General features: G+C 35.3%; 1 protein-coding gene across 1 annotated transcript in view; it reads left to right on the top strand.

Moving 5' to 3' along the window:
• Positions 1-16,124, top strand: part of LOC145683816 (rifampicin phosphotransferase-like) — a 204,744-nt gene that overhangs the window by 50,503 nt on the left and 138,117 nt on the right. The window contains exons 14-15 of the mRNA XM_081755413.1: positions 5,167-5,314; positions 15,678-15,795. Of these exons, the coding sequence (XP_081611539.1) occupies positions 5,167-5,314; positions 15,678-15,795 (266 nt within the window). The remainder of the gene's footprint in view (positions 1-5,166; positions 5,315-15,677; positions 15,796-16,124) is intronic.

Raw genomic sequence — 16,124 nt, 5'->3', positions numbered from 1 at the left:
AACTTTTAACAGATACAGGTGAATGCTTAAATTGTGCATTGGTTCTAATATTTGTAGCTTATTGTGTGATACAGGATCATTATCTTTGATATAAAACACATAGAACAAAGTTTACAATTAAAGCAATCCAAACATGCGAAAAATGCCTATAGTCGTCACAAAAATTCTCAAAGTCGTCACCTTAAACTTCCAGTGTTCGTCACTCTTACAAATTCTTATAGTTCAAGCTTATGCAAGTATTAACGCTTAAGATAAGTGGCTAGCATGTAAAAGACGGTCAATATCATCATCACTATCACGCACATCGAAACAATTTTCGCACATGAATTCCACATCTGAATCGGAATCATCCACACCTGGGAAAAATTCTTTGTGTGATTTGCTAATACAATTAGCGTGAAAGATTTTGTTGCATTTGATACATGTAGGGTTATCAGTAAGTATTACTAACTCATTACACTTGGCACATAACTGAGATTCATTGCGTGGCTTTGTAATTGTTGTTTTCTTTCTTGTTTCAGCTTCGAGTCTTTTTCGTTTTCTTGCTTCTTGAGAGAGAGATTTTTCTCTTTTCTCAGCTTCCTTTTTCTCATAGAATTGCTTCCATTCACCAGACGAAACAGCTGATAGGAACTTCTGAGTTGATCTTCTGGTTTTCTTGCGTTCCACCCCTCTTGGCCACCAGAGATGTTTCTTAAACGGAGAAGGAACAGCGACTTGTGATTTGACAAGAGAATCTCCATTAGAACTGCTTTCCTTCATGGGAGTTTGCGACGGTTTAGTTAATATTGGCTCACTTCCTACACTCGCAGACACAGAATCTTTGAGCAGATGATCGCTTATTTCTGCTTTCTTCTTAATTGATTCCCAGATATTGTAGAGCTTTTGGTCTTCAGGGTCGATAGCAGATTTTCCTCCCAAGACGTCGTTAAATTTAACAACTGTATCATGACCGATTTCATTCTGTAAAACATTAAGAGCCGTGTGATATTCTTCTATCCTATACTTCTTTGAGATGGTGCTTTGATGTTCGATAGTTTCTCCCCGTGTGTGGTGATCCAAACATTTCGAATAATCAACTGCATCTACATTTAAAGGGGCAAGTCCACACACCCGAAAGCTATTCTTTATCGTCTGCGGTGTGGCTTTGATTTTTACAATGTCCACTAGAATTGGTGCAAAATCTGCTTTGGTCACTGTTTGATTTGGATTAAGCTTCTGCCAGTCATAAACAGCCTTCCTCTAATGTTGTTTTATTGGTTTATAAACCCCTACATCTGCAGGCTGGATTATATGCGTGGCATTTGGATGAAGAGCATAAAGAACAATTCCATTCTTGCTGCAGAAATCAGAACACTCTTTGGTAATGTGAGATTTTTGTCCATCATTGAAATATAGAAAGGGAAGTCCGCTAGTTTATTTTAAATAGGGATACAAAATATTTGCAATGTATTCAAAAAACACATCTGACTTCATCCATCCAGATTCAGAGAGTCCTATTCCCCAGGATGCCGGAACGGATTCACAAACTTCTTTAGGTGGCTTAATGTAAGGGTAGACAATCATTCCCGGTAAAAAATCTCCATCCGCAGAAAATGAGCACATAGCTGTAATGGTTTCCTTTTCGTTTCCGTGTTTCATTTTATAAAAGTTTTTCCACCCGTTTACTCCAATAACAGTTCCACTTTTGGGGCATAGTTGGAAATTTGTTTCATCCCCATTTCCAACTTTCCTTGTGTCACTGAACCCTTCCACTAATTGCTCACCCTGTAAGAATTTCTTTAGTTTTTCAAACCAGTTCCGAAGACTTTGTTCAGAAACTTGAGCTCTTCTGGTAGTTACGGACTCTGCAGTTCGCAGGCTGAGAATCGGATGTCGTTGTAGGAAAAGCTGAAAAAGAAACTGGGTTTATTAGTTAACTACTTAAATGACAAACGATATGAATCAAAACTTATCTTTGCACATGTAACAAACCTTATTACTACACGATAATTTGTCCCACTTCCTGGTTGTAACTGTACAACTAAAGTCCTAGCTAGTGGGACGAAATACCTATAGTAATATTTTTTACGTGTAGAAGGATGCGTTTTAATTCATCCCGTTTTAATTTATACTGTTTTTAGCAGAGTTAATTTTCGAAATTTTATCAGATATTAACTCAATCATACGCAGAGAGGGCTTGTAAAGTATTTTATAATGTTACGGTCAAGCTAACAATGAATTGAAACAAACTTTCGTCCCTCAAAAATTGAAAAAATTGCGAGGTAATAGCAAAATTTTTGAAATGGAAATTAATACATTTGCCCAGACGCAAATTGTGCACCTAAGAAAGTTACATCAAGTAGGACGAAATATACTGTAATATTTTGTTTACACATGAAACTGTTAGTTTTAATCCATACTGTTTACTAATAAAGTGAACAGCATTAAGTTTGGAAATTTCATCAGATTTGCAATTAGTTAATCAAGAATAGAAATAAAACCTGGCATTACTTACTTTGTATCATTTTTCACCAGGTCTCCCCTCTGCAAAAGATGACTTCCGGCCATCTGATTTAATTATTTTCTGCACGGTATCCAGGAGATCGTGCTTTTTCCTTGGAAATCCTTTCTTTGCAAGATCTACCAACCATTTAACAACAATGTCCTCTTCTTGTGGTGAGAGTACAGTTTTTGGTCCCATTTTTCTTTGTTCAGGCACTTTTCCACTAACTTTATCTGATAATGTCATTCGAAGAACAGCAAAAATTGCAGCAGCCTTCTTGATACTCATAGACTTTGACCGTACTTCAGAAATGGCTTTGTGCATCGCATCTTCAGAATATTGTAAAATCTTCCGTCTTTTGGTATTTTCGTTCATAGTTACAGCACCTGAAAATATAAAAAAAGAATATTAATATCGAAGGTAAGAAAAAGTCAGGTTCAAAGACGTTTCACCACCTGCCAATAGCTCATAAATAAGCGAGGTAAGATCTTTAAATAAAACGGGAGTTAAATTCAAAATTCTGGTACTAATGAAAACATGGCAAAATGAAACAGTTAATTTGCTTTTCTTAAAATATTATCTCGTTATAAGACAATTTTAAATTTATACATTTGAAAATCAGTTACAGATATGAAACTTCTATAGTTTAGTCACCCCGGAAAGGAAAAAAGGCAAAATTATCCAATAGAAATAAATTATTCCTAATTACTCTGTAGTCGTCACCCACTCAACTAGTGTTCGTCACCCCTATGACGCCCTATGGAAGGATACAAGATATTGGCGCCAAAATTTTGTAGCTGATACCTTTCATCCCAACAAAAAATTTAAAATGATTTTGAAGCTTCTATTAATATGTTCGTTAAAAAACCCAGTCTTCGGCATATCTGACGAAGTAAGGAAGATCACAAATTTTCTTAAACCTATAGTCGTCACCCCACTGTTTTTTGTTCAAATATGAATTTCAAAGACAAATGAATGGTAAACATATAAAAGAGACTTAGGTTGATAAAAATAAGTAATTATCTTACCTTTTAGAGCTTCAACTGCGCCGTCCTCTGCTGTTTTTCAACCAGCAGCAACAAGTTTTTTTTAATTTTCCAAAAACTGTAATTAGCACGCAAAACAACAGCCTTTGCACTTCAACTGAAAACAGAAAACAAAAGACGCCCGACTCGGTGTTAACGCAAGGCGGGCTAAAACCTAAAGCCATAGACGTTAGAGATTAGCCAGCTTGTATTCGTATAACCATGACTTACGCCATCTTATGAACGAATTAATTTGGCCATGACGACCATTGGGGGTATGACGAGAGTAGGCGCATTCACCCCATATCCTAAAAGGGATTCAAATTTTCTGCCAGGAACTGAGTATCTCACGATTCCGTGAAATTAGGGAGATGAAATTGGGCATATACAACGTTGTTAACACTTCATTAAAAGTAAAGGAATTTACACTTCAACGCTTTAGACGATTTTGCTCCTAAGATGGAAAGGTAACTCATTTCTATCATTCTAATTTATCTTTCTTTGTTTAGAAACCACTCAATATGAGGATTAGCTAAAGTTGGACATTTGACATTCAATAAATTCTTAATTAAGAATAAAGCAATATAATTATGTTTTAGCGTTTCCAAAAAATTCTGTTACTAAAGGAAAAGTGATGGAAATTTCTATGATATTCGAAATTTCGATTATTTATTCAGAAAATGCCGAATGTGAGGATTCACTTAAGTTTCAGGAGTGAAATTCGTTATATAAAATCTCAATTAAAAATAGAGGAATATGTACTTCAATATTTTCGAAAATTAGCTCCTGAGGGTGAAAAGGAAACCATTTATATAATATTGACGTGTTTATATTCATTATACCTTATTCTAACCGTATGAAGAAGGATACGCCTTATTCTAACTGTATGAAGAAGGATACGCCTTATTCTAACCGTATGAAGAAGGATACGCCTTATTCTAACTGTATGAAGAAGGATACGCCTTATTCTAACCATATGAAGAAGGATACGCCTTATTCTAACTGTATGAAGAAGGATACGCCTCATTCTAACCGTATGAAGAAGGATACGCCTCATTCTAACCGTATGAAGAAGGATACGCCTCATTCTAACCGTATGAAGAAGGATAGGCCTCATTCTAACCGTATGAAGAAGGATAGGCCTCATTCTAACCGTATGGAGAAGGATACGCCTCATTCTAACCGTATGAAGAAGGATACGCCTTATTCTAACCGTATGAAGAACGAGGGTTACTATATTGCTACTTTAAAACAATTTTAGACTTCCTTTTGAAAATGAGAAGATAACCACGTTTGGCAGTCACAGCCCACTTACCAATGAAATATTTGTTTTTGTAGAACTCTTCTAACTAGCTTTTGAAAATCCCATTAGAAAAGACAACACAACTGTGGGTTACGTTATGACACTAAAACTGAAGGTTTAATCGTATAGGTGTCCAGAGAATAAGGGTGATAAAGTTAAAGGTGTAACCAGATGTCGTGAATTTGAGATTATAGGACAAGGTAATCATAAAATGCACAAGTTCGAATTGTCTTGGGAAACAATCTGAAGAAAAATGCATTTTCAAAACAAATGACCGACACCCCCATATTGATATTATACTAGCAATAATTTAAACAAAACAAAACAAGACTTACATTTCTTGATTTTTCCAGGCAGCATGGCCAGCCCGTAAAGACGGCGATGGGTGTCGTTGTCCAGTTGATGGTTAGATCAGAGACTGCAGGAGTCATGTTCACAAGACATCCCTTCACAGGAGATCCAAGTCAAATTGTCATCACTGCTAATTACGGACTCGGAGAGGTGATAAGCAATTTGTTTTATTCATATTACACTCATTTTGTTTTTTTACTATTGACGAAAGAACTTCCTTTCGTCTGACGTTCACTATACAAACATCCCTCGCTTCCCGTCAAATACCTCAACTTACGGTTTGCACCTCATCCTATTAAATCAATGAAGCCAAAAGGCAACCGAGCATCGGCACAACAACCGAGTCTGATTGGCTACTCTCGCTTCCGCCATGAATGTTGGCTCAAAACATTGCGATCATATTGGGCGGAGCGGGAGTGGCGAAACTGTGACGTATGGCTTCACGATTTTGTTCTATAGGCAGATCCTCTATTTTGTATCGTTGGTATATGCTATACCAAATGAACTTTTGACTTCAGTTCTTATACAGATGCCGTAGATGATTAGAATCAAAATAATTTATAATAATTTGATGAGAAGCTTTAATGTTTAGGTGCTAAGCATGCAGATGGCTTAAAGCGAATGAGTGGTGTTGAGGTGATGTGTTATCAGAACTACGATTCTTTGTGCAGTAATAACAACGTGTCAACAAAGCATAGCAATGATAGATAATTTAATCTTGCGACTATAAAGGAAGTTCAGTCTTGTTATTGCGTTCCAACTTAGGATACTGAAGGCCACTAAAAGTATTGGCATTAATGCTGTATCGCCGGGACCAATTTGAAAATCAAAAAAGTACTAAAATGTACTGCATTCAGTTATAGGGTAAATGTGCCAGTAGTCGACCATTTAAGGAGATATTCAACTTTGTTAAAGTATAAAAAAATCATTTTTTACTAATAACTTTTACTGCATATGTCATTAGAAAGAACAGTGTTTAAATTTTACGTTTGTGTAGCTCGCATAGGAAATCTTTTATAAATAATTACACAGGAAAAAGAAAATACCAGAAACAATGAAAAAACAGTAGTCGGCCTATGAAAACCAAAGGTCAGCCATTACTTTAACCAGTACTCAGCCACGCTATAGAATTGATTTTTTTAATGGAATTTTAGAGATCAATTCCTCAGTAGCAAATTAAGGGACAAATATATTGCACTCAGAGTTCCTACAAAGAAAAACTACGTGGAAAACAGGCCCGCAACTAGAGGGAGCTAGGGGGCCTGGCCCTCCTAAACTTTTCGTGGCCCCTCCAGACCTCAACACAAAAAACACAATTTAGATATGTGTAAGAGATTTTTAATGACTTGCCCCTTGACATATGACCCCCCCCCCAAACCTCTGTGGCTAGAAGCAGGCCTGGTGGAAAATATATTGCGATACAGGAAAAAAGACTTCTTGTACGATATTTACCATAAACTAAGAAAAATGTGCCTCGGCCTAGACTAGCCTATTTAAAACTAATATATAGGCCTATTTATATTTACATTTATATTTACATTGATATTTATATTTAGCTATGACATTAACCCTTTAATATGAAGTTCATTAAGCACATTCAGGACACATAAGCACTTGTTTAGCAGGTTCCTCGTACGATAATTCACTGAGGCATGTGCATTTTAAGTGGTACCAGTGATCACAAAAGTGACACCCAATATATTTAAGTGTATCTCGTTCTCAATATCACTTATGAATTCTTCTTCAGGTCTTAGACGGCATTTCAACAACTTCTTGCGTCTCGTCTTTTTAACTACTAGTGCTACTTGGCTTGACAGTCCTTTTCTTTTTGTTTGACTTAAAATTTTTCCTTTCTTTTGTATTCTCTCCCTTTTTCATTTTAGACGTTCCTCTTCTAGTTTTCTTTTCGTTTCATTCTTTACCATCTGATAATTTTTCCATGCTTGGGAGGATACTGCACTTTAAACTTTTTCTCTGGGTACATGTTTGGTAGTTTTGTTTTTGATTGGAGCTAGCCAGAAATGATGCTAATCAAAGCCAGATGATATGGAAATATTTTACGAAGGTTTTCTTTGAATTTCTTCTGAGATCATATGGAGTTATTTCTGGCTCTACTGACTGTAGAAACAGAAGCAGACCTTTCACCTTTTGTCGCTTCAATATAAGATGCCATAACGGATATGTTGTTTTCCTGGTTTGAGTCAGACGTAAGGTCTATTTCTGATATCGAAGATATATTTGTAGGCTCTAGACGGCCAATTGCTAAAATTTGGTATGTTCCAGGACTAAGATATCGAACATTTCACTAGCAAGTATCTAGTGATAGCAGATCGATCCTCTTCGGACAGAACAATAGCCTTATATGTGTTCATTAGTGTAGAATAAGAAGACTCTTTGGATAGAGTATCCTCAACGCACCTCATTGCAAAAACATCTGACACTGAGTCTATTCCAGTAGATGTCTTTGGACTGGTTGAAAGAAACGCTAAATCACGCGTTCTTAAACTGTTAGACATATTTTCCTCACGCTCACAGTGAGTTAGAATGTAAATATTTATGATTATTCTGTATTGTTTCGGCAATCAGGCAACTCTAGGAACAGAGCAGATAAGAACAGATAATAATAATAATAATAATAATAATAATAATAATAATAATAATAATAATAATAATAATAATAATAATAATAATATTAATATTAATAGTTGAAGAGCAATTGCAGCCTTGGAATTAAAAACGTGCAGAAACGCGACATTGTGCGGAGTAATTTAAAAAAATAAATCAATTAGATATTGATAACCCTTACTTCCTCATAGCTACCTTAGATTAAAAGACTAAGCTATGATCAGGGTCAAGGGCGTCGATCCTGCTAGGGCCGGGGGGCCCGGGCCCCCAAAGCTTATGTGGGCCCCCTATTGTATTTATGAATATACAATATTTGGCATAATTTGAATGCAATTTGTCTTAAAATCCTAACCTTCCGCGTCCGAATGACCCCCAAATTTACAGGGAAATCGGCGCCCTTGATTAGGGTAAAATAAATACTCATTACCTGTCCTTTTTAAATTTTAGAGAAATAATTCAGACCAGCCATCAATCCTTAACCTTTTTTCCCTCAGTTCTAGAAAAATACAAGAATTGAAATGGTTACAATACCAGACTGATATTAAAGTACGGGACAAAAATAAACGACCAACATCGTCATAAGTTTTAATAGTCCAGAAACTTTAGCATTTTTCTTCGGAAAAATTAGAAGCCAAGGTTTTTCTTCACAAAAACGTTTATTAGCTCATTCTAAATGATATATCAAAAGTCCCCGACTTTCTGCTGTACGCTTCCCCTTTTTTCGGGGGTGGAAGTGGGGGAGGAAAACACAATTTAAAATACAATCAAATTCAGCTTATTTGCATGTTAACCTAAATATTCCTAATAAAAAAAAAACAAAATTTACGGAAACGCTTAGCACATTTCCTCGTAAATGTTTCACAGGAAGTCCCAAAGAATATCGGGTCGGGTTTCGGAAATATGACGTCATCAAAATGACCGACACCAGAATTTGTAGTGTTTTGTAGGAATGGTTATAACTTCCCACAGAATAGTGGTAAAATCGTCGTTTTTGTTTCTGATTGAAGATAATTAATTACCAAATGTACGGATTGAAACGTGCTGTCTGTATCGTTAATTTCTTTCGAGATACAATAACAAAAAAAAACTAGTTTTGAGTATCTGGTTTTAAGTGTAAATGCAAATAACTCAGTAATCATAACATATTTCAAAATATATCTTCAAACAATAGTTGTAGAACATTATAAAGCCTTTCCAATGATACCTGTACCTGCATTTTTTCTTTTCTTTTCTTTTCTTTCTTTTCTTTTTTTGTGTGTGTGTTTTTGAAATGTAAGGAAGGTATGTTGTTTTATTTAATAGACCGACTCTTGTAAAGACAATATAAGCCTACTTTTTTAAAAAAAATTGAAAAATAATTGGATATAAGATTCAATATCGCATTAGAATCCGTAAGTCACACACACCCCAGACACAGATACAGAAATGAGGATTTACAACGTTCGGCGATAGTTTCTTATCGTTTGTAGAATGAGAAATGTAAAATTCAGAGTAATAATGAATGAGAAATGTAAACTAAGTTATGTAAACTTACCTGAAATGTTTACTTATCGAGTTCCTTTGCTGATTGATAAATAATAATTGTAATTATAGCAGGTCCACCTGGTTTGTCATCTATTTCTTCGGCGTCCATGAATATTTCACGTTCAGAGATTCCTTCCGTTGGAGTGACATTCAAACAGGACTGTCCGTGACAATTTGCACAAGCAAGAGAGAAGAACAGACCTAGCTTTCGACATCCACACACATTGCAGCATCCTTTAAATCATGAACAGAAAATAATTTTTGAAAGGAACGGTGGAGCAGGTGGCTGCGTTGGTCGAATTGGTACTAACAAATTGTCTTTCATAACCCAACCCCATTCCTCAGGATTTAGTTGGTTTCCGAGTCATGTTTGTACGTGGTAATAAACCCGAAACAAATGTTGTTGTGCTGTAGCTGAAGTCGGTGGTGGGGCTTTTAAATCGGCAGACTTATTTCTCTTCATGATTTGGTGAAATAATGATAACGGTCATCATTTAGTGAAATGTCATTTGCAGATGCACCGCATTACCCCCCACCCCCCCCCCAAAAAAGCTATGCCATTTTCAGTTATTTCTGCATGGGAAACATTAAATCGATTAAAAATTTCTACGACATGTTTTAAATTTTGACGTTTTTGTAATAATTTCAGACAAGCTGATTTCCCCTTCTGAAAAATGGCAGATGTTCCATCACAGCCTGAAAAGGCATGTAGAAATAAAATGTGATTTTTGCATACACCTTCTAAACTCCTTGATGAGTAAATTTTTGGCTCTGTCTTCCCTTTTCCTGGCTTCAAGAAAAAAATTCTAAATTCGGCGGAGCTCGAGCTGTAATGATTACTATCCTCACCAACAATAAATGTAGAATTAGAATTAATTTTTGATATCGTGGTTTCTACAATTAATTTTTGATATCGTGAAGTGTGGTTTCTACAATGACATCAGCATCATTCTCTGCTTGTTTGACATCAACATTGGCAACCTTGAATTTATCAGTGAGCAAACCAATCAACCTACTTTTGTTGTTTGCATTGGCGAGAAAGTTTTCTTGGCTCTTAGTCGCAACCATGTTTCCATAAAATATAATTGTTGTTGATGCTGCTTTCGAGCACCGTCGAAGTTGCTCCGTGCCTTTAACATGTTTTTCTGAGGATTACCATATAAATCAAATACGATGACAGTGTTTTGACCGGAGTGTTTTTCCACATATGTCACATATTTATCACAAATATCCATGAAAGAATCGTTTTGACGCCACACCACTCGATGAAGAAGGAACCCTCCATCAACGACGTGGTTTGCGTTTTCGAGATCAGGTCGGGTTGAAGATGTTGAATAAGGATTATTTCTTCGTTTTTCTCATTCCAGTTGCATCAAAAAGAGCCATTGGGTAAGGAGCCAGTTCGAAATTTAAGCATGATCGAAGGTCATCATCTGATCTTTTGATTACGCTGAATCGTTGAAACAACAGCAGTGGGCAGTAACAGTTGACAGGCACAGTAACATCATGTACCGTAAGGTGACTGTTCACTGTTTGAAGAGAAAGAACCCTATCAGTACGAGAACATTTTATGTCATGAAAATTGTCACTTTTCTTTCCATCATGGTTGCTCCAATGTTCAGTGCATCGTAGCAGCTTATATTCTCCACATTACCTGTAACCCCTGTTGTTATAGACATGATCACTTGTACATTTGAGAAAGGGTTGTGGGCACTGAACCACTCTGATACTTCCCTAACATCTTCTTGGTCCCGTTTGATTCGAGATTCTCGTGCATCTACATGCTGTTCTTCACTTGCAAACCTAATCCCACAAAAGTTTTCTAGTCCTTCAGAAATATTGCTCGCACTTAACAAACCAACAACAAACTTAGTTAAAACATTTCTCTTTTGTACTTCTTCCATGCACAAAGCCTCCTCGTATCTTTGAAGACTTCATGAGTGACTGTTTTATTACCATATCTGTTGGAGTTAAACTAAAAAAAAAAATTGTCTGATCGCTTAACAGTGAAAAAGTGTGCAGTAAATTTTCTATAGGTGTCTCCATCCATTATGTCATCCAACTTTACCATGTCTTGTACAAACAAGTTGACACTTTTAGCGTACAAAAATGTCCTGCGGCGTGGAAATACAAAACCATCCTCTTCACTGCAGACAAATATGCCTTCCAATCACCCATCCTCTCTGCCCTAACAAACTCATTGAGGATTAACACCATATCTAAATACTGGTCCCATAATTGTGCAGTTGGACCTCTCTCTTTTAGTTGGTTTTAGTTACAAAAAATGCAGGTTCAGGTACCATTGGAAAGGCTTTATAATGTTCTACAACCATTGTTTGAAGATATATTTTGAAATATTTTATGATTACTGAGTTATTAGCATTTACACTTAAAACCAGATACTCAAAACTAGTTTTTTTTTGTTATTGTATCTCGAAAGAAATTAACAATGCAGACAGCACGTTTCAATCCGTACATTTGGTAATTAATTATCTTCAATCAGAAACAAAAACGACGATTTTACCACTATTCTGTGGGAAGTTATAACCATTCCTACAAAACACTACAAATTCTGGTGTCGGTCATTTTGATGACGTCATATTTCCGAAACCCGACCCGATATTCTTTGGGACTTCCTGTGAAACATTTACGAGGAAATGTGCTAAGCGTTTCCGTAAATTTTGTTTTTTTTTTTATTAGGAATATTTAGGTTAACATGCAAATAAGCTGAATTTGATTGTATTTTAAATTGTGTTTTCCTCCCCCACTTCCACCCCCCGAAAAAAGGGGAAGCGTACAGCAGAAAGTCGGGGACTTTTGATATGTCATTTAGAATGAGCTAATGGACGTTTTTGTGAAGAAAACCCTTGGCTTCTAATTTTTCCGAAGAAACACCCATTTTTAGACTAAAGTTCCTGGACTATAATGGCATTTTCGATCGTTTAATTTTGTCCCGTACTTTATAACTGTATTATACTTGTATGATGCAATTAGTGACATCATAACAGTTACTTTTTCATTAAATCGTTAGAAAAGTCTTCTACGTATTAGTTAAGTGTCTTAGTTGTATGTCATGTGTCATTTAAATTGAATGAATGATAAGTGGATGACTACTGGAGTATATGTATCCAGTAGTCGTCCGTTGAAAGTAATGGGGGGCTGACCATTGGAAATTGAAGTGAAGAGTCATTTCCAGTAGTCAGCCCCTAATGGCTGACTACCGGAAAACGTTATCAAAAATGCAACTTGTAGTCAGCCCCCCTTATTTCTACGCAATATCTTGTTTTGTATCATAAACCACGAATTTTTAATAAGCTACGATACATTCATGCATAGAAGAAAGCAATAACTCGTACTATTTTACAATAATATAATTTTAACTTAACTTTGAAGTAAAGCTTCTTCCTTATTTTGTTATTAACAAAATGCGCACTTTGTTCACTTGTATCATCAGACCTCAAATGATAATTTTTCTTTTCTGCCACGAGGAGTCACACCAGGCCAGAACAAATGAGGTTGAATACTGGAGCTCTGATTTAAGTTGTAGTTGATTATTTGTTTGATAACAAGCTACTGTATGTTTATTTAACTTGCTTTTTACTGAAAAATGGCTGACTACTGGAGACGGCTGACTTTAGACACACTTACCCTATTTGGTTGGATTACACTAAATTGCGTTAGATTACATTACATTAGGCTGTAGTATTACTATACGGATCCATAGTATAAGTAGTAGTAGGAGTAGTAATAGTAGTAGTAGTAGAAGGAACGGGTTAGAAGCCTCACAGGTTATGTTCTCGACATGAAATAGGCAAATTAAAGACTTACGCAAATGTTTCTGTACATTTTACAATCTATGGGTCCATATAGTGAAACAAATGTACACTCATGTCCAAAATTATTGTCGTATATCTATAAAGATGTTGATGTACGAATATAATTTGATAACGAATTTGCCCCGTATTTCTTATAATGCTAGTATGTGTATAATTGGCAAAGACGTGTATGTGGCAAATTTCATGTCAAAAGGGCAGTAAATAAAAACAATAAAACTTTCTTGTCCATTTAGCAACATTTTATTTTGCTCATTCTAATTTTCGTATTTATAATTAATTCTTTTCCTATGAAATTTACCACAAATATACATTTTCCGATTATACACATAGTATCAGTATTAAAATTACCCTGCAAAATCATTATCAAATTATATTCTTAGAAGAAGGCGGTTATAGATATGCGACAATCACTTTGGACATGAGTGTACCTCTCCGCGAAATAGTTTATCCGACTCCACATACAGTGCCAGTTACAACATTAAAAACAACCAAGAAATACAACCACTTTCTTAACTTTTACTATTCCCCTTACCTGTCTTTCACTCATTCTTCCTCACAAACTTAAATAAATTCTACAATTGACCCGGTAAATTTCCTAAAAGTGGTCCGGCGATACAGCACTTAAGCCAAAGTATTTGTAGTAGTGCGAACTCCACATTCAATTGTCTGTGTCTCAAATAGCTATTGTTCTGAAAATGGAATTTCAACTCCAACTGCCAATAATTAGTGAGTTAACTTTGATGACGTGGCTTGCTTTTATTTCTTTTAATGGTGATTTAAAGGATAGTACAACCAAAACGTGAAACCCTGTGAATGCTTATTTCTTTGTTACAGAACGACTGCAATTACAGTAGTTATGATCCAATTCCTAAATTCAAATTAATAGAAGATAGCGGAACAATTTCTAATAACAAAACTATTCTTTAGTCACTACAAATAAAGATTTTACAGTCCATAAGAAAATAGCATAAGTTTATATCAAATATGATATTTTATTTTGTCGATATCTCTATAAAATACGTAAAAACAATAATAAAACATTAGTTTCATTTTTGAAAGTAACGGCTAATCAATAAAACTTATCCCTAAAGATAAAACTGACAGAGTTTCATTATGCGCGACTTCTCTCACAACAGTGTAGATTAAGACTTTTTTTTTTTTTTTTTGAAGATTTACTTAAGCAAGTAACGAGTATTTGAAAAAGAACCTCAACAAAAATCGTCAGTATCTGGTTCGATTTTAAGATTATTATTACCATTATTATTAAATGTTTCATAATCTGACCTAAAATTAAATATTACGTGTACGTAGTTACGCAGTATACCCATTTCAGCGCCACATATCCACATTTAGTTTTCTAACAATATTACAACATTATTCACCTTGCACTAATATTTATGTTTAAAATATTTTGAAACACAATCTATATTGAAATATAATTATAGTCTCTTCTTTCCCCTAGTCAATGTTATCACTCTAGGATTTTTAATAAAACAAAATTGTATAGATTCTAATAAAGAATAAATGACATGAAATACAATCTTTTAGTTTAACGTCCCACGTTTATATCTTTGGGCTAAGGGAGACGAATGATAGAACAATTGGTGGATTGAAAATGTAGGAGGAAAGGGAGTACCCCGAGAAAACCCACAGACACGGTGTTGTTCACCATCTAGTAAAGAGTATCATGTTGTAAGGTACTTTAGTCTTGAATGGAAGTGTAACTCGCGAACTTGACCTTTACCCATTTCTCAGTCTTTGGAATGAAGTATTCCATAATTTGTAACTTTACAGTAAAAATGAATGAATGAGTTAGATATATTCCTATTTTATAGAAACGGCTAACTTTACATTGCGATTTCTACCCCCCCCCCAAAAAAAAAACTGGTTAGCATAAACCCTATCGTGTAATCCGGCATAGTTTGTCCCAGTTTCAGAAAGCACTAAAAAATCAATTTCGCATATCAATGAAGATGGAAATGTTCCCTTTGAGAATAAGTTCTTCAACAATGCTTTAGAAGCAAAATCCTCAAATTTGAAGATTAGTGTACTTTTGCATGGGTCAGCTCGAACTGCTAAAGTGTTGGTATCCTTGGACATTTTCAATGTTTTCTCTATGAAACAAAAATCCAAATTCTACAGTACAGTCCGCAGCAAAAAACCTGCAACATGAGCATGTAAGTTTATTGTGAAACGACCAAGTATTTTGTTCCAAAATAAATGTGCAGGTGAGGACGCCGAGATTTCTCCTGGCGTGATTCGTGCCACTTATGTTGATTCCCTGCGCTGTTAGGCGTAGTTTCACAATAAATTTACATGCTCATGTTCCAGGTTTTTTGCTGCGGAGTGTACCTTCTTTCAATTACGAATTAAGCATAAATTTCTTTTTTTTTACCTTATTTTCTTGAAACTAATAGTTTTATCGAAATAAAGCATATATTGAAGTAATATAAATGTATAGATACATATTTAAACATTGAAAATGATAGTGAATCTAATATATTGTTGTTATTATTATTCTGTTATAGAGCGTTGTGTCAGCTTTAGCAGAACCAGACACCATCATAATTAACCGAGATTGGAAAAACAGGTTAACAATTAAAGAACAAAAGTGTGGCAGCAAGATTCACAGGATTACAGTGCTTGGTTGGTACTTTCGTATATAGCATACATTAATAAAAACAAGTTCAAGTATAAAATTGTGAACTTCGACCAAATGTCTATAACGGCTCTTAACTTGTGATAGAATTTATCAATCATCCGTAAGTGCATAGAATACCATTTGTATCTTGCTAGCTCAGATTGTTTGAATCGTATCAGTTTCCCATTATCAACATTTTGTCAGAAATTTAGTGGTTTTGAAACCTAACGTAATCTAACTTTAAAATTCGTAAGTAATACCAGACCCGCAACTAGGATTTTTGTTATCCGGAATAAACACGAAATTCGGCACTCCTTCAATGCATTCATATAGC

The sequence above is a fragment of the Thermobia domestica genome, chromosome 1 (genome assembly GCF_964235325.1).
Source record: "Thermobia domestica chromosome 1, izTheDome1.hap1.1, whole genome shotgun sequence".
NCBI classification, from domain to species: domain Eukaryota; kingdom Metazoa; phylum Arthropoda; class Insecta; order Zygentoma; family Lepismatidae; genus Thermobia; species Thermobia domestica.
Note: the sequence above shows the minus strand (reverse complement) of the source record. Positions and strands in the feature narration are given on the sequence as shown.